We start from the raw sequence: 18,991 nt of genomic DNA, 5'->3' as shown, positions 1-18,991 counted from the left end.
GAAATTCGCTTTTTGAGGATATCAGAATTTCCACTTTTATGAGTGAGCAAGTTAAAGGTTAATGTTGGCCGCCCGTTTCATTTTATCTGCATGCTACTAATCTTATACATCATTATCTCACTATAATTACACTGCTCCTTTTTGAACCCGCAATGTCAAAGTTCAAAAGGTTAACTCGGACATATACAGTTATTTGTCTTTTTGCATATCCTTATCATCATCATCAATTGCAGCTGTTTTCATTTCCCTCTCCCTCTCTTTCCATTTCTCTGTCTTTCTAGCTTTCTCTCTCTTTTAGTGCAACTGCTGTACAAAGGCAGGGCTAATGGTGGTGGGGGTGTGGGCAGTTAGGTGTGGTGTATTAACAATAATAGCGGTGGTGGTTTTCGCAGAATTCGCCGCATTCAGGGGAAACTTACCCCGAAAAGTGAGATGGAGAGCGTGGAAGGACAGCGGAGAAAGCGCCGGTCGAATAACGGTAAAACGCCTGCGCTGCTCTCGTCCACAGCACGTGCAAATATTCGCATGCAATAAGCCGGCCGCTCTCTTTCTCACTCTCTCTCTGAAAATATATGTAATATAACTATGTGAGTATATGTACGTGTGTAAGTTGGTGTGGCTTTAACCCTCCTTGACCCGACCTTCTGTAACCGCCCAACATGAAGGTTAAAGAGCTTTAAAAGGCGCTTCGAGCACATTCCTAAAATATCTGCAGCACGCTCTCATTTCATTTGGGCACATAAACAATAAAGAATAGAATTCAACATTAATAACTTCTCGAGCTGCGTTTCTCTATCATCTATCTTTAATTTTTATCACAGGATCAGAGATATGCCATTTATTGCAGCATACTTATTGGGGCAATTTATAAATTCCCTATCTCTATTGGCGCAAATGTGTAGTAAATCACTATTATCTCGACTCCGCAAGGTTGGCCCAATTACAGAATGCCATATCAGGCGGTATAATCAAAAACCTCGAGTTCCCAATGACTGGAAACACGTTAATCAGGCGCTCTTCCTCTTCGCCTTTTCCATTTCGTGTAATTCTCTTGTCTAGTTTTCCATATCGTCAATGATCGTTCAAGGTCTGTGTGGTTTCAATCGGTTTCCAATTTTTCTACTCATCAGTCAATCAGCGGTGGCATTTATGATCAGTGGGCAAATGTACATACATATGATGTACATATATACATACATACATGTGATGTACATATGTTCATAGGTTTGCAGATAAGAATACCAGAACTTCCAATGTTTTGGGATGATTAAAACTGCACAGATGCCAGGTGAAATAGTTTATGATACCCTGTGTGCGCCATATAGGGCGTATCTTATCCAAACCCACAACCTGCGTCATTATGCGATAATTGTAATTATAACTGACGCAAAACTAGATGAATTTCAAACTGGCTAGCTGCACTTGATTATTACAAGTTAATTTAATTCGAAACGACTTCATCTTTTTACTTTTGGGATTTACCGTCTGGCATTTCGGTGAATATCATAAAGTGCGATGGTATATTGGCTATAAGTCGCCGTATTTGCTTGGATCGTGGTCAAAATGAAACCACGAGCAGAACGAACTGGTTAATCTAATCTTCCCTGGCGCTTTATCACCACAATGGCAATAGTAAAACGATCCATTCCGTTTCCTCGATAAGATTGCCTCTGCGATTGCGTAATATCACTCGGGAATATTACTTTTTTTTTATAAATATCATTGCGCCAAAAAAAGCAGCGGAAATGAGTTTAATATAGTAATGATGATGGATACAGTTCTGCTGGGGATTTCAACGATGCCATTTCCAATTTTGGCGATCCAAATAAAGTACCTTTTAGTACTTTTTGGCACTTGCTGCGCATAGATAGCCCAAATAATCCATTGCAAAGGCAAATCGGTGAAAATGTAAAACGAAAACGAAACTAAAATTGCAAATGAATGCGAAGCGAGGTCAGGGGCTTCAAAGTCGACAAGGCCAGTTGTTAGATATTTAAATTTAACCTATTTCATTGCATTTATTATATTGTAATCAGTGGGTAGCCAAATCATTAATTAAATCTTAAATAATGGAAATGTAATTCGAAATTCGAATTAGAAATCCGTTAGCAAGACGCCATCTAGCGAATTATTTCACGCTGTGCCGCCACCTGGCGCTCTTTTTACATATTTCCCCGATCTGGCAACCTCCTAGATTCAAAACCATATTTAAAATAATTTGTCATTAATTCGCAAAATGAACATAAAATCACACAATTTATATGATGTAATGTTCCCTTGAATTCATTTATTTTGAATATCGGTAAACTAGGTAAAGATATACATATTCGTGAAGATTCAGTCGAAACACTGATCAATAAAATAAAGTAAGTTCAATGGAGGTTACGGTCACAGAAGTCTAAGATATAGGATTAGTCCGGGGTTAGGGTACACTTGTATAATCATAATATATATATATATATGCGTTGATCGTAACTATGAAGAGGGGGTTAAGATTGCGAAATTTGAGGAGCACACATAATCGAGCTCACTTCTCTTAGCCCCCACAAATTTCAATTTTGTATTGAATATTCTTGTTATCACAGACGCACCAGCACATTATTGATTCCTTTCAGACGCCACGGATCCCACTGGTTTTGCAGGGGGATTTGGGTCTGGAGTACTCGTTTCTACTTGGTGGTTACGGGTGCGTGCGTCAAATTTTCTACGCAGGTGTCACGTCACATGGGAAAGCAGCTGCGGAATACGGAATCTCTCCACCTCCACACGGAAGCTGCTGTCCGCTACTCCGGGTGCCCTAACATCGTGCAGATCTCCGCCAAAACTGCCAGTCGCCTCCAGGTGTGTCTGAGTGTTGTATGCTGGTATCTTGTGTTGCCTTAGAGGGTAGACAACTACACCTAAGGCTTGGCAGTCTGGGCCTGGCCAGCGTTTATGCCACTGGCCGCGGAAGTGGTAGCCTGCGTTTCCTCTTGGCCGGGCAACGTTTTGTTGAGAATCTGGTGGAAGTGCTCCCCGAACACGGCGTGGTTGTAGGACACTAGGCGACGGAACGAGGCGATAAATGCAACCAGCTCCTCTTGGTAGTCCGCGAATCCCGAGGGCGGCGGCGGAATGCTGCCATTGGAGCGCAGGGTCACGCGCACATAGCCATCCAATCGTTTGGCTGCAGGGGATTCGCGTGAATTGAATATAAAATACATTGTATTATATAAACGAGTGAACTCACCCATCAAACTGGGCACCGGCGACGCCTTGTTGGCCAGCTTAAGCACCTGGTTCTTGAGCGCCGCCTGGTCGGCATCACTCATCGCGGGCATGTTCTCCTGCTCCAGGGCCTTGTTCACGAAGGAGCGAATCTGCTCGTAGCAGCTCTCGATGGTAGAGGCCACTTGGCTGTTGATTGAGGTTGAAGAAGGGTTAAATCAGCGCTTGGCTAGAGCGCGGGGAATCTTACTCCTGGTTCTTGATGTCCTGCACAATGATGTCCAGCTGCTGGGCCAGCTTGATGCGGTTCTCGCGGCGCTGCGCTATGATAGGCATGCCCTGGGCCACCGAGATGAGCGAGGCGCACAGGATCAAGCGCTGGGCGCGCCAGCTCAGGCCGGCGAAGCGCTCCTTGTCGATGCGCAACAGCTCCGGGAACTCCTTGTCGGCCGGGTAGTCAAGCAGCTGCACGTAGGCATTGTAAATGGTCTCATCATCGCTGCCACCGGACCGGTGACGCTGCAGCCAATCCTCAGTGGCCGGAAAACCAACTGGAAGTAAGGGCATTCCCAATAAAACAATGATCACTTGCACTTTTTGTGGCCAACAACCCACCATTTCCATGGAACTCGCGCAAGTACTTGCTAAACTTCTCCTTCTCATACTGCACCGAATTGGCGGCGATTTCGGTGCGCGCCAGTCGAAGCATAAAGTTGGCCATGTCCAGCTTCATCAGCGTCATCAGCTCGAGGATGCAGCGAAACGTGTCCACCACATCGTCGATCTTACGCAGGGCGGCCACAGCTTCGTCCCTAGCTGGCGAACAGGATCGCGACAGGATGTTGATCACAAAGTTGGCATATGCCCGAAAGTCCAGGGTACCCCGCTCCGCCTGCTGGCGGATGACGGAGTCATCCAGCACCTCGTTGATGTGGGCCAGGGCACGTTCGTTGTTGGGCGACAGCAGCTGCGGGAAGCACTCCTTGATCTCGGCCAGCAGCCGGATGGCCTGATCATACGATGGCGGCTGGCGTTCCAGCTGCACACGCAGCAGATCCCAAAAGGCCTTGTGCACCATCTTCTTGATGGCGCCCTCCAAACTGTGGACATTCAAAAGGAATGTTAATTGAATGGATTCCCTGACATGGCTGCTGGCTCATGCTCACCTATCCGAGGGCGGCTCGTACTTCTGCAGCTTGAAGTCCGGATTGATGGCTATCTCGTGGGCCAGTTCCATGTTTCGCAAGTTCTTGAACATGCTGGACACCTCGTCCATGGTCACAATCTTCGGCGGAGTGCCATCCAAGCTGGGCAGCACGAAGCGCGTCATGCTTTCCACCGAGCTCTCGCTGTCCGTACGGATCCGGTGCTCCTCGTGCTGTTCCTGGTCGACCGATTGTCCCGACTGTTCACTCCTACTTTCCTGGGCATCCATATTCAATTCGAGCTCTTTGTTGTCTCCTCCACGGGCGGAAGTGCGACGTTAGGCAGCTGCAGCAACTGGTTTCGACCAAGTGCGAATTTGGTTACCACCGGTTAGAGCCAGTTGTGTATATGGCTTGGTGGTTATTGCAAGGCAGTGGCAACTGCACTCGGGCTTTCTTTGTTCTTTGTTAGAGGTCGTCACTAAAGCTCCGCTCGAGGTCAGATCGCCTGGAAGAGAAAGGGGGTCTTACATACAGTGGTCGCAAGATACAAGTCACTCTTAAATTTTCCTTGATGCTGTTGGCTTATATTATTATTGAATTTCATACATATAAGTCAGCAGGAAAATATTTTTAGGTTTATGATTGCAACACAACCATATTTTAAATAATCTGTTGCTGTGTGCGCATATTTCTCAACCAAAAATAGTGTTTCAAGGCATTTTCGAAATAGGTATTAGCCAATACCCACTGTAAACAAACACACGGAAGGAAACCGTTAAACGTGACTCGCGCACACACACATATGAGCAAACAAGTGCGCGTCTGCTTGTATGTATGGATGTGCGACAAGGAGAGAAGACGCAAAAGATTTGAATGGAAATAAATGTAACACATTCGAAAATTCTCAAATATTCTAGAATATGTAATTTGGCAAGCTGCGTGGCACAGATTCCAAAATTAAATGTGGAAAATGGGAGCAAATTGCACAATGGCCACGCAGCGAATAGGCGACATAAACAAACGGCGCAATAAAGCAGCAACAAAAACAGAAGCGATTAAGTCCATACGTGTGTGTGTGTGTGTGTATGTATGCGTGGTTTGTTGTTGTTGTGCTTCTCCTATTGCGCAGCAAGAGTCAGCTGGGGAAAATTGGGAAATGGACACAAGGACGATGCAAAATGGCTGCATTAAAACAAGAAAAAAGCCAATCGCAATACTTACAATAGGAATAAGCGACGAGAAGGTTCCAGAGTCTTCCGTTTTGAATTTCCCACACAGCTGATTCACACAATTACAGACAAATTTTGCAGTTAATTTTCACTATGTTATGCCCCTCTTTATTTGTTTAAAGCCCCAGGTGGATATTTATTCTAAACTGAACGACGACTGAACTCCGAATGTTAATGTTGCCGTTTCGATTTGAAAACTTTGCTTGTTGTGTTGTGCCTACTTTGTTTTCCTTTACTACAATCCCCTTTCCACACAGCTGTTTGAGATGCCTATCGAAAGTTGATAAAATCGTCGCTATCGATAGACGAACAGTAGTATGGGAAATATATTCTACGTTTACAAATGTAAGCCGTCAAACTTATGTTGGTTTAATGCTCATAGCAGAAACATTCACATGTACAACGATTCGGTTGAATTTTAAAATACTTCATTTTCTTAGCCAATTTTACGATAATTACGCGCCAGTGTTGTGTAATGGCCGCACGTTGTGGTGTTAACAACTGAATCGCTTTGCAACACATCAAGAGACACAAAAAATTTTTCGGTCTAAATTCCTAACTAGAGTTATTAGTCTGTGTGATTTTGGCGGCTGGTTTGGGAGTTCCCGGTACCGCAGTGATCTGCACCGGAAAAGCAGCCATCAGAAATCTTAAGCCATGGAGAGCGAGAAGATTCTAATGGCCGCCGGAGTGACGGTAGCCGCCGTAGTCGGAGCCTTCGTTTTCTGGGGTCCTTCGGGTGAGTAGTAGATCTTCCATGGGGTAGTTCCATACTCCAGCGAAACATTTCCAGGTTCCCGGTTGCGTCAACGACGCGGCCAAATTGCCGGTCTCCACAACTTTGGGCTGACCTGCTTCCTAAACACCCTGCTACAGGCGATGGCCGCCTGTCCCCAGTTCATTGCCTGGCTGCAATTGTACAACAACGCCTCGCCGGATCGAAAAAGCTTAATTACCTCGATGTTGAACACCCTGGAGGTGGTCAATGGCACCCATGCCACTCTGCGCGGCGATCCCCACTCGCCGGGAGCCGTTCTCCGGGCTCTGAATGCCCTGGGCTGGGTGATTCCACAGGAGGAGCACGACGCCCACGAGCTGTTCCACGTGCTATTGACCTGCCTGGAGGAGGAGGCCATACGACCACAGCATCTCGGCTGTCTGTCGGATGCTCTGCCAACGGATAACGATGATAACAGCAGCTTTGCGGGCACAGCCACGCCGGTTGGGGCCTTCCGATCATTTAGCTCCACGGCAGCGGGCCTGGGAGCCAGCCAGAGGATCGGGGATCAACCGAACAGGCCCTCCAGTGCCATGCTCACTGATTTCTTAAACATGGAGTACGATGAGAGCACCAGTTTGCAGCGATTGGTGCGTTCCGAGGCCCACACACCGGATTCGCCTGCCTCTGTTTGCGAACGCGACGGAAACGATCGCCTGGGATCCCTGCTTCTGGATGCCGTTTCGCCAGGGACACCCTTTGGCTTTCCGCTCGTCAGTAATCCAGATTCCTTGGCTACGCCTACGTTGGGCGGCGAGCGCTCGTCGCGACCGCGCCTTCCACAATCCCAACAGCAGCAGGATGAGGGCCTGAATCGCCGGGTGTCCAGCTCCTGTCGATCTCTGGAACGCCTGCATCGCGGACCCGGTCGGGTGTCCATCTGGTCGAATATGATGCCCAGCCAAGTGGCGCATCCATTTCAGGGCGCCATGGGCGCCCAGATCGTGTGCAATGGCTGCGGCTCCAAATCGGCCGTGCGCTACGATAAGTTCGACAGCATCACGCTAAATCTGCCGCCGCAACGCAGAACTGGCTTGAGTTTGGGCCACTTGCTCAGCGAGTATATCACATCGGAGGATCTGAGCGATGTCAAGTGTGACTCCTGCAACGAGACCACCACGCACACCAAATCGGTTACGTTCGCCAAACTACCGGCCTGCCTGTGCATCCATGTGGCGCGGACGGTGTGGCTGCCAACTGGACAGGTGTGCAAGCGGAAGGACTATGTGCACTTCCCCGAGAGCCTCTCCATGGCGCCCTACAGCTTCGTGCAGCCGCATCTCAACAGTCAGGTGAGCTTGTGTTGCATATGTTGGCCCATAATAACAAACTTCCCCTGTAAAAATCATCCTAAAATATGATCACATTTAGATATATATATCTGTAGGATATATCTATAGAATATATATTTCTTTCCTTTTCTAATTGGTGTACAAAGTAGTGGCATTCAATTCAAGAACAGCTTACATTCAGTAAGTCGCATATTGTTAAAACAAAAACTTTTGTTTATGATTGCAGGCTGGCACACCCTGGGGCTCGACAATGTCGCTGTATTCCTCCAGCCTGCCGATGAACAATGGCGTGGGTGGTGGCGAGGGCTTTGGCACGATGTTCCCCAAGAATCTTTACCGGCTTCTGGCCGTGGTGGTGCACTCCGGGGAGGCAAACAGCGGTCACTTTGTAACCTACAGGCGTGGCTCGTTGCGGAACGCACATCGGTATGGATTCCATAGCCTCCGTATACGTAAATATGTTTAATTATTATGCTAATTCAATGCTATCCTTATTAGGTGGTACTACACATCGGATACGATTGTGCGGGAGGTGAGCATCGACGAGGTGTTGAGCGTCCCCGCCTATCTTTTATTCTACGATCGTGGCCAGCAGAGGCAGCTAAACCTGCGCTAGTCAGGCGAAGGTCGTGGGGATTATTCTAGTCCATATTTTTGATGTGATGAATATGAATATCCAAAACCAAATCCTTTTTGTCGAACGGTGGCCATAGCAAATACGAGTCACATTTATATAAATATATATACATAACTCATATATGCACGGGAACCCACGATGATCTGACCTATACTCTGCGGGGTCATGTAATGGTCTACGCATAATCCAAAATGTGCACGGCTAATTGCATATAGGAACTCCCTATTGTCACAGAGAACTCGACTCTTCATTTGTTATCTATGCATTTAAGATTTTTTAAGAATTCCAAATTCATGCCGTGCTTTTAGCTGTCTGTATTTAGCAATGTACACAAGTCAACAACCAATAATTGTTTGCGCGTTAATTCTGTAGGATAGATGTTCAATAAAAATTTCGAAATCAGTTCCAATTTTTTTAATTGCTTCTTCTGAAGGTTTTAGATAAATAAAATATATTATAAAACGTAATGCTCAGAAAAATCCAGAAGGGTAATTTCAAAAAGGGCGCAAAGTATTGTCGCAAGCTATCGATAACGGCCGATTAACAATCGATTATATGGACTTGTTTTTGTGGGAAATCAGGGTTGCATTTTACGCCGTATTTCGTTTCATTTCCCTAAAAAGTGAACAAAAATACGCAATCGGACAAATCTAGCGGCTAAGAATGTCTGAAGCGGAGCTGGAACAGACGCCCAGCGCGGGCCACGTGCAGGAGCAGCCAACGGAGGAGGAGCACGAGCCGGAACAAGAGCCAACCAATGCGTACACAATTGGCGGTCCGCCGAGGACGCCGGTTGAAGATGCGGCGGCCGAATTGAGCGCCAGTCTGGACGTCAGCGGCTCGGATCAGTCGGCGGAGCAGTCGCTGGACCTCAGCGGTGCCCAAACGGAGGCCGCGGAGGAGTCGGAGCCACCGGCAAAGCGCCAGCATCGCGACATCAGTCCCATTTCGGAGGACAGCACGCCAGCGAGCAGCACATCGACCAGTTCCACCAGGTCGTCCAGCTCCTCGCGGTACGACGACGTTAGCGAGGCGGAGGAGGCACCACCGGAGCCCGAGCCGGAGCAACCACAGCAGCAGCAGCAGGAGGAAAAGGAGGAGGACGGTCAGGAGCAGGTGAAGTCACCAGTTTCAGTTGAATTGCAGGCACAGGAGCCCGCGCAGCCGCAAGAGCAGGAAGTGGAGGTGGACCAGGAAATGGACACCGAGGATGAGCCCTCCTCCAATACGGTAATCTGCGTGGCCGACATCAACGCCTACGGCACTGGTTCCAACATTGACGACTTCGTTATGGATCCCGATGCTCCGTCTAATGCCATAATCACCGAGGTGGTTACCATTCCAGCTCCTCTTCATCTCAAAGGGGCACAACAACTGGGGCTGCCATTGGCTGCCCCACCGCCACCACCACCTCCACCAGCAGCGGAAGAAGTTCCCGAGACTCCTGCCTCGCCCACAGATGACGGCGAGGAACCACCAGCGGTAGGTTTATCCTCCTACATGCGCGTTCGCTACATGCAGGAATCGACACCTGGCCTGCCCACCCGCCTGGCGCCGCGTGATCCTCGCCAGCGCAACATGCCTCCGCCAGCCGTAGTACTGCCCGTTCAAACCATACTTAGCGCCAACGTGGAGGCCATTTCTGACGACAGCAGCGAAAGTAGCAGCAGCGATGACGACGAAGAGGAAGAGGAGGACGAAGATGATGCCTTGACCATGGAGCACGACAGCACTTCCAGAGAGACGGTCATAACAACGGGTGACCCTCTGATGCAAAAGATCGATATAAGCGAAAATCCCGACAAGATCTACTATATTCGGCGGGAGGATGGCACCGTGCACCGTGGCCAGGTGCTTCAGTCTCGCACCACTGAGAATCCGGCCGCTCCCGAAGAGTACTACGTCCACTATGTTGGCCTCAATCGCCGCCTGGACGGCTGGGTGGGCCGGCACCGAATCTCGGACAATGCGGATGACTTGGGCGGTATTACCGTGCTGCCAGCGCCACCTTTGGCCCCCGATCAGCCAAGTACCAGCAGGGAAATGCTCGCCCAACAGGCCGCCGCGGCGGCAGCTGCCTCATCCGAACGGCAGAAGCGGACGGGCAACAAGGATTACTATCTGTCCTATTGCGAGAACAGTCGCTATGACTACAGCGACCGCAAGATGACACGCTACCAGAAGCGGCGCTACGATGAGATCAACCACGTGCAGAAGAGCCATGCTGAGCTGACCGCCACGCAGGCGGCGCTGGAGAAGGAGCACGAGTCCATTACCAAGATCAAGTACATTGATAAGCTGCAGTTTGGCAACTACGAGATCGACACCTGGTACTTCAGTCCCTTCCCCGAGGAATATGGCAAGGCACGTACGTTATATGTTTGCGAGTACTGCCTAAAGTATATGCGCTTTAGGGCAAGCTATGCCTATCATCTGCACGAATGCGGCCGCAGGCGTCCGCCCGGAAGAGAGATCTACCGCAAGGGCAATATATCCATTTACGAGGTGAACGGCAAGGAGGAGTCACTATACTGCCAGCTTTTGTGCCTGATGGCCAAGCTCTTTCTGGACCACAAGGTTCTGTACTTCGACATGGACCCGTTCCTCTTTTACATCCTCTGCGAGACGGACAAGGAGGGCAGTCACATTGTGGGCTACTTCTCCAAGGAAAAGAAGTCGCTGGAGAACTACAACGTGGCCTGTATTCTGGTATTGCCGCCGCATCAGCGGAAGGGATTTGGAAAACTACTAATAGCCTTTAGCTATGAGCTGTCGCGCAAGGAGGGTGTCATCGGTAGTCCGGAAAAGCCGCTCTCGGATCTGGGTAGGCTGAGCTATCGCAGCTATTGGGCATACACTCTGCTGGAGCTGATGAAAACCCGCTGCGCTCCAGAGCAGATCACAATCAAGGAGCTGAGCGAAATGAGTGGCATCACCCACGACGACATTATCTACACGTTGCAGTCCATGAAGATGATCAAGTATTGGAAGGGCCAGAATGTCATTTGCGTTACGTCCAAGACCATTCAAGATCACCTACAGCTGCCGCAGTTCAAGCAGCCCAAGCTGACCATCGACACCGATTACCTCGTCTGGAGTCCGCAAAATGCAGCTTCAGTGGTCAGAGCTCCGGGAAATTCCGGCTAGCATACGGAACCTGGGGACCCCGTTCTGCTGTCATCGCATATAATTGTTATTGACGATGACGATTAGGATTTTTTTTTTAAAGAAAGCGTAGGAATAGGCTATTTTATTGCACCCCTCCCAATTAAAATTGTATAGTCATATATGTAAACGGAACCATCAGAAGGTTTAACACTAAGCAATGTTATACTTAAAATTTGGTTTACAATATTTTTTTTTTTTAGTTAAGGAGTTTTATGGATAGGCTGTTGTAACTCTTAATGATAGAACCAAATGTCTACTTCGTTTGGATAGTGTTTTTCGGAGAGGAAATTTGGAACAACCATTTAAGAATTTTAAAAACTTCAGGGTTCTCGAAAAACTCTGGACTTGTTAAAAACTCCAATCTGAGAACATGATTATGGTTGTACTTTCTCAGATAAGTGCTTCGTTACATTAACGTCAAAAAGAGGAAAAAATTAAATATTTATTCTTTTCATTATTTTTGGAACACATTTCTTGTGAATACCCAATGTTATAAAAAACTAAACCCAAGCGTGAAGGGTAGCTTAATAAGTATATTTTGATATAATAAAAAAAAATCTATATAAATATAAAAAACATTGGGAAACATTTTTTTTTTTAATTTCGAGCAATAAAATTCACTGCTAACTCTCTCCTCCCTAGCGTCATACGCAATCGGTTATCGAGGTTATCGATAACGCCCGCATCGATACAATTCCGCCGGCTTGTCCGATTCGTGTTGTTGTGATTCGGGATATATACAGGATATAGGGCATCCAAAATGGGCCTGCTGTCCGATCCGTCGATATCGACGCAAAGCAAGCTGGTGGACGGACTGGCGCGCCATGTCCGCAAGGTGTGCTACGCCCTTTATGTGGCGGGTGTGGCCTGGTTCTTCTGTTTGGCGCTGCCGGAGTTCAACCACGGGACATATCTCTCCGAGAATGCCCTTTCGCCAGGTGAGTTACGTGCAGCGTCACCCAAAGAGAGTCGCTAACAATTGGTGTTATCTGTTGTAGGCTTGGTCTATCCGGAGATCCGCATCGATGCGAATCGTCTGGCCATCCAGCTGCTGGAGGAGCTGCAGCGAGAGCGAAAGGATCATCTGTCCACCACGCCGCACGCCTGGATTGCGGCCAAGATGAACGAGTTTGGCCTGGAGACGCACACCCACAACTACACGTTGCGCTACCCATTTGGCGGCGGTAAAGAGTATCACGGCAAGAATATCTACGGCATATTGAGGGCCCCAAGAATTGCCTCCACGGAGGGCATCGTTTTTGCGGCTCCATATCGCGCTGCCAGCTCCGTGCACACGGACATTTCCGCCAGCGTGCCGCTCCTGCTGGCCTTCGCCGATTTCGCCCGGCGCAAGAACTACTGGGCGAAGGATCTGATCTTTCTGGTCACCGAACAGGAGCAGCTGGGCATGCAGGCCTGGCTGGAGGCCTATCACGATGGCGACCGGGATCTGGACTTGAGCAAGGCGTACCTGCGTCCTGGCAATTTGCCCGCGCGTGCTGGTTCGCTGCAGGCGGCTCTGAATATTGAAGTTCAGGATCTGGAGATCGACCATGTGGATGTGCGAATTGAGGGCTTGAACGGCAAGCTGCCCAATCTGGATATGTTCAATCTGGTGCAGAGGATTATGGCCCGCGAGGGCATCGCCTCTGGCTATAAGCAAGCGCCACGCAAGAAGCGTCGTCATAGCCAGTCGCACTTCGAGCAGAATCTCCGCCAGATGCTGACCATGCTGGCCAGCCAGTCTTCGGGCGTACCCACTGGCAATCATGGGCTGTTCCACCGTTATCGGATCGATGCTTTGACCATAGCTGCCAATCGGAGGGCCACCCATGCCACATTGAAGGGCAGTCCAGGTTCGGCAGCGGTGCCTTTGCTGAAGGCCATTGAGGGAATAGCCAGGAGTCTGAACAACCTGCTGGAGCGCTTCCATCAAAGCTTTTTCTTCTATGTGATCGTGAACAACGATCGCTACATCTCCATTGGGGATTATATGCCCGCTTTGGTGGCTCTGGTGGCTTGTGCCTTCCTTAAGGCCTATCTAACGTGGTCCACGCTCCCGGCGACCAACGCAGAGCTGGAAAAGGCCGCTGGCTGGCTTAGGGAGCACGAACAGGAGGCGGAGCTGGAGGAGAACCTAGAGCCGGATAAATTCGAGCTGCCGTATGGATCGGTATTGATCTACCTTACTGCGACCCTGTTGATTGGATTCCTGTGCAACGTGTTGCCCCTGCAGCAATATTTCCTGGAGATTCCTATGGGCGCCGCACCCCTGACCACCTCAGTACTGAGCTTTCTGTCTCTGATCGGTTTCGTTCTGCCCTTTGTGGTGGTATTGCCGCCCGGAGGATTGGAGCTGCTGCACGTGGCCTTTCTGCTCATCTATGGCTGCGCCTTGATCGTCATCGGGCTGCTCAACTTTGCCCTGGGCTTCTTTGCGGCCGTGCTGACTGTGCCGCTGGTCATCGCGCTGGAGACCAAGGAGGAGAACTCGCGCAGCACGCTGAGGAACACGATCCGCTTGGCAACGCTGGTCATGAACCCCATGATGGTCGTTTATGTGATCGTGCTGGCCATGACATTCTACCAGTTTCCGGAACTGCCGGTGCAGAAGATCATGCTGAGGGCGGCCACCGCGGCCATGGATGCCTCGGCTTATGGACTCATCGATTCCGTGGTAAGTTAAGATTTCAGTTCCCACTACTAATATACATTGATAATAAACTGGAATACTTTCCTATTGCAGATCTATGGCAACTGGCTGTACTTTGTCATCTGCACGATCTTCCTGCCCCTGTGGATCATCTGCTGGACCTTGTCGCTGTCCAAGCGACGCGACTACGCAGATTACCTGGACTTCGATGAGTCGCCATCAACGTCGCCGCAGCCGCAGTCAAAGGTGAAAACGAATTGAGGAGCCGGACAGCACGGATTGCCATTATTCACTGGCTACATATATCAACTGGAAATGATCCTAAGATGAAGTGTGATAAACCCAACAAAACTGTGTGTGATGGCGGTAAGAGATTGCACATGCAGAGAAAATTCCATTTAAATGTTATGCATTTGATTAAATGTCTAAATAAACGAAGCCTATTTATTAGTTGGAATAACTAAGTGTAAATGTAATCCAAAATCTTTAAATATACCAAGACATTTTCGATGTTGATTCCCAGTTAACTTATCATTTTAAATTACTTAAGTGGTTAACTTCACCAGCAGCTTCTTGTGATTTATGGATTCTCCATTATTTTTGCCACTTTGTTTGCACGTAAAGCAGTAATGCATATATTTCCCATCCGTTGGTTATTATTTCTTTTGTCAATCCTTCGTCTTCGCTGGCGTCCTTGGCCAGTGGAGGACAGGAGTTTCTCCGTGGAGTGGTGCTCAGCGGAGCACGTGCCTCTTTGAATAAGTGGAAAACTTTTCGACTATGACACGCAACTTAATTTAAACTTTGCACCGCTGCCAGCGCCGTCGTCGTCGCTGCTGGCAATTAGTTATGAGCCAGGATTTGGCTCAATCAGAGGCATGGATGCATGGTGTCCTCGAGCTGCGAACCGGGAGCCCTGCACTTGCCGCACCGTGTTTACCGGCGCCATTCAATCTGCAACTTAACAAGAAAACTTTCCTCACACAACGATTCAAAGGCAGACACAAAGTTGCCGCGGCACAGTGGTACCTTCATTCGAAATGTAAATGAGAAATTTTCGAATACCTTTTTATTAAATGTATAGATGATGTAAGATGACATCGGTCATATGTGTGCATATATACATATGCTTTTTCAACTAGTTTAATTAGTTAATTAATCCTCGCAGTTCTAGTCTAATCGCAGCTCTTCAATGTTTCTATGGGTCATCGTTAAAATGCAGAACACACAAGTGATTTTAGAGTTGTGTATCTTTATTCTATATATTCTACACTATCCAAGGCTGGCCCCTGCGCTAGATGGCCATCTCCTGATCCTGATCCTCTTGGCCCACCGTCCTTCGCAACCATTGGCAAATCGCGTTGGACGAGCATAGGTAGAATCTCGTCCTGAGACTCAGCCACATCGGTTTGGGTGCCCTTGCCGGTGCCTTCGCCTTCACTCAGATCCAGATACAGACCCTCTTCGGACTCCAGCTCCGCCTGTCGCTCCGCGTGGCGTTCCAAAGAGCGCTGACATCGGCTCCAGAGATCCTGGACATCCTGGCTCTCGCAGTCCGACTGAATGGCCTCTACCAGACACTTCATGGATAGTGCACTGTACTCCTGCTCCAGGCTGCGGATCAGCTCCGCATCCCTGTGCAACTGACACTGGACCACCACCTGGCGTTCGAGTGCCTTGGCGTCGAACAGCATTTGATCCAACAGTGCGTCCGTCTCGGCGATCTCGATCCGAAGAAGATCGGCCATCTCCATGGCCGAACTAAGTTCCCGTGGTTTTGGGCATCGCGGCGAGGGCGGCGGTGGTGGTGGCGGCACCGGCAGATGGGCGGTCTTACACTGGACGCCACGTGGGGTCTTCACATGCGTATCGGTCTTGCGCGTTTTGAGAGCCTTGGGCGCTGCTCGTGCTAGGATACCGGGCTTTCGCTTTGGAAAAGCCCTTGCCGAGCTGGTCGCTGGGGCGGCGGGGTGTGCGGTATCACTACTAGTCGTGGGCAACTCTGGCACTGCCTTCTCCAGGGATGCCTCCAGCGATCTATAGCTATCCACGCTGTTCAAATGGAGACGACGTGCCTGGTGCAGCAAATTGACGAGAGCGCGATCCAAAACCAAACTCCGGGCACTCGCGGATTCCACTGGCTCCGCGTCATTCAGATGTTCAGTGCTCATCCCGAAGCAGTTTCAGTGGAAAATTTTGATATTATATATGGCTATACTATGCCGTTGTGGTGTATATAAGATTTGGTACTACCGACCGAACCGTAGAGCAAATGTGTCGTGTGTGTCCCTGTCGTTGAAGTTGGAATGAAGTGTTGCCAGTTGGAGACGGGCCTACTGGATCCGAAAAACTACAACTGATTGCTGATTTTTTAGGAGACCTTTAAAAAACATTGTCTCATGAGAAGAAATCTTTTTGATTTTGAGACAACTAAATTTTTTGCAATCTGAGATTTGTTCGATTTTGAGATCGAAATTCTGAAATCGAGATCGTTTACAACGGTTTTTTCTCTGAGTGTATAAAGGTGTCGTAAAGTATGCAGCTCGAAGGATAATTTTATATGGTTAGAAATCCTTATGCACAGCCCACTGTTGGCCAACCCGTGCGCATTATCCTTCGACGGCAGGATAAAGGATGCGCGGAGCTCGGGATTGGGGGGCGGGGCTTAAAATTGGCAAGTTGATGTCACATAATTGCCCCTCGAGCGCTCATCTTAATTATTGTGCTCGCTGACTTCCTGTTGCCCGACTTAATTCCCCGTTAAAGCCAACAACACACTCTCTGCGGTCGGGTTCGCCCCGCCATCCCCCTTCCCACACACCACACTCATTTTCCGGATCCCTCCGCCGCCCATGGACTTACTGGAGTGGCTGCTGCGTGTGGAAATAATTAAAATTGTTCGAAGAACGAGAGGTGTTGCACTTTGCATGTCGACGAAAGGGGGATTGATGTGCAACATATATATGAGTATGTGCATTAACGTGTCGGTGGTCAGAACAGCCATGCATTCATCGCGGATATAAGGATAATGGGACCTGCGGATCGGTCCTTCAACAAATTTATGGCTTTAACTATTAATCGTTTCATAAATTGAACTTTGAATGATCTGCAAATAAAATCCACTGCCATGCTGAGTTTATCCATTCGTAGAGCGACTTCAATTTTAGTTCCGCTGCATTTTGCGGACTTTTTTCAAACATTCCGTGCTGCTTCTGTTTTAATGAAAAGTGAAAAGTGGGAAAAACAAGTGCGGAATAGAGGAATACCAATCGAGAGCTTTCAATTTGCTCGACCATTGTTCTGCCTTTGTTTGCTTTCGGATTCGGTTTCTTGTTTTTTCTTTTTTTTTTTTTTAGCCGGGCTTTACTTTCGAAAAGAATTGAAACTTTGACAGTTATTTGTGTGCTTTGTCCGCCCCCTCGAAACAATGCAAAAGCGGCGCCAATACGCCCCACCCACATAGCCAACCCCCCAAAAAATCCCCCCTAAACCCCCCATCGAGGAGTCACGTGGCACTCCATTTTTGGAAATGCCAACGATGAGTACGAAAAACTGGGCAGGTGAAATGGAAAACAAACGCATAGAAAGACAGGCACGGGAAAAAAGCATCCAAAAGAATATAGACATACACTGAGATCTTAGAGAGGTTTCTCTTCACAATAATATATGTTTTTCGAATTTATTTCGAGTTTTAGGTTGTAAATTGTTCCAAAAAAGATTGTACAGCTTAAAATCCAACTGACTTGTGCAGCAGGTAACCCAAACCAACTATCCCTATCACATTTTGGAGGCTTAAAAACAATTTTAATTTTTTCAATTTTTGGAAAGGGCAAAAATTTCATAAAACGGTGGGCATTTTAATCATAGCTTGGCTAAAAATGGCCATAAAGCTGAAAGAATAATCGTTTTTAGCAGCTTATTACAAGGGCTAACCATCCCTATCATTTTTTGACCGATTTAGAGAATCGAATTTTTTGGCCAATTTTCGCCTTTTCGGTAAGGGGTAACATCATCAAAATATGCAAAAAATGGTCAAAAAATGGAATTCCCATTTGTGGACACAATTCGATTGGAAATTTAAATACAAACTCAACGAGATATTACATTCCGCATTCAGACAATTATTTTTAAAGTTGTGGCAAAAAAACGGATTATTTTTTTACGGAAAATCGAAAACAATTATTTTGGCAGAAATTAAACAACTTTAGATGACAATTTTTATCATAACTTGACTAAAACTGATCATAAAGCTGAAAGAATAACTGTTTTGAGCACCTACTTACAAGGGCTAACCATCGCTATCACTTTTTGACCGATATAGGAAAACTAATTTTTGGGCCAATTTTCGCATTTTCGGTAAGGGGTAACATCATCAAAATTTGCAAAAAATGTCCAAAAAATGGATTTCCCATTTGTGGACACAGTTCGATTGGAAATTTAAATACGAGCCCAACGAGGTATGGCGTTCCGTATTCAGAGAATTATTTTGAAAGTTGTGGCCGAAAAACGGATTATTTTATGACGGAAAATCGAAAACAATTATTTTGGCAAAAATTATACAACTTTAGATGACCATTTTTTATCATAACTTGACTAAAACTGATCATAAAAAGGAAAGAATAACTTTTTTGAGCAGCTAATTACAAAGGCTAACCATCCCTATCACTTTTTGACCGATTTGGGGAAAATAATTTTTGGGCCAATTTTCGCATTTTCGGTAAGGGTTACATCATCAAAATTTGCAAAAAATGGCCAAAAATAGAATTCCAATTTGTGGACACAGTTCGATTGGGAATTTAAATACGAACTTACCGAGGTATAACATTCCATATTTGAATGATTCTGTAGATTGTTATGCCAAGAACTGTGATATTTTTTA

At 47.6% G+C, this 18,991-nt stretch overlaps 5 protein-coding genes across 6 annotated transcripts; 3 read left to right on the top strand and 2 right to left on the bottom strand.

The window, feature by feature from the left end:
• Positions 1-2,267: 2,267 nt before the first annotated feature.
• LOC6725224 (T-complex protein 11-like protein 2) lies at positions 2,268-5,852 on the bottom strand. Of its 2 annotated transcripts, none has more exons than XM_044923561.1 (6): positions 5,577-5,852; positions 4,374-4,878; positions 3,823-4,307; positions 3,458-3,758; positions 3,230-3,396; positions 2,268-3,166 (listed from the first exon to the last, which is right to left on the bottom strand). In XM_044923561.1, exons 2-6 carry the CDS (start codon positions 4,640-4,642, stop codon positions 2,901-2,903), a joined length of 1,488 nt encoding a protein of 495 aa, XP_044779496.1. In that variant the 5' UTR covers positions 4,643-4,878; positions 5,577-5,852; the 3' UTR covers positions 2,268-2,900. The 2 variants fall into 2 exon arrangements, with proteins under 2 accessions (XP_044779496.1, XP_016038238.1); XM_016173487.3 differs by having other exon boundaries at positions 4,374-4,860.
• Positions 5,853-5,964: 112 nt separating this feature from the next.
• Positions 5,965-8,693, top strand: LOC27208731 (ubiquitin carboxyl-terminal hydrolase 30 homolog). The gene is made up of 4 exons (XM_016184290.3): positions 5,965-6,323; positions 6,378-7,654; positions 7,881-8,080; positions 8,153-8,693. Exons 1-4 carry the CDS (start codon positions 6,242-6,244, stop codon positions 8,268-8,270), a joined length of 1,677 nt encoding a protein of 558 aa, XP_016038237.1. The 5' UTR covers positions 5,965-6,241; the 3' UTR covers positions 8,271-8,693.
• A 129-nt stretch (positions 8,694-8,822) lies between these two features.
• Positions 8,823-11,913, top strand: LOC27208032 (males-absent on the first protein). The gene has a single exon (XM_016183655.3). It carries the CDS (start codon positions 8,955-8,957, stop codon positions 11,436-11,438), a length of 2,484 nt encoding a protein of 827 aa, XP_016038236.1. The 5' UTR covers positions 8,823-8,954; the 3' UTR covers positions 11,439-11,913.
• A 188-nt stretch (positions 11,914-12,101) lies between these two features.
• Positions 12,102-14,639, top strand: LOC6725223 (glycosylphosphatidylinositol anchor attachment 1 protein). The gene is made up of 3 exons (XM_016172933.3): positions 12,102-12,397; positions 12,458-14,136; positions 14,206-14,639. Exons 1-3 carry the CDS (start codon positions 12,220-12,222, stop codon positions 14,371-14,373), a joined length of 2,025 nt encoding a protein of 674 aa, XP_016038235.1. The 5' UTR covers positions 12,102-12,219; the 3' UTR covers positions 14,374-14,639.
• A 644-nt stretch (positions 14,640-15,283) lies between these two features.
• LOC6725222 lies at positions 15,284-16,430 on the bottom strand. The gene is given in 2 exon segments (XM_002106208.4): positions 15,284-15,481; positions 15,483-16,430. Coding segments are annotated over 2 exon segments (876 nt in total). The 5' UTR covers positions 16,284-16,430; the 3' UTR covers positions 15,284-15,406.
• Between the last annotated feature and the right edge of the window lie 2,561 nt (positions 16,431-18,991).

The sequence above is a fragment of the Drosophila simulans genome, chromosome X (assembly GCF_016746395.2).
Source record: "Drosophila simulans strain w501 chromosome X, Prin_Dsim_3.1, whole genome shotgun sequence".
In the NCBI taxonomy this organism is placed as follows: Eukaryota; Metazoa; Arthropoda; class Insecta; order Diptera; family Drosophilidae; genus Drosophila; species Drosophila simulans.
This window is presented reverse-complemented; position numbering and strand designations above follow the sequence as displayed.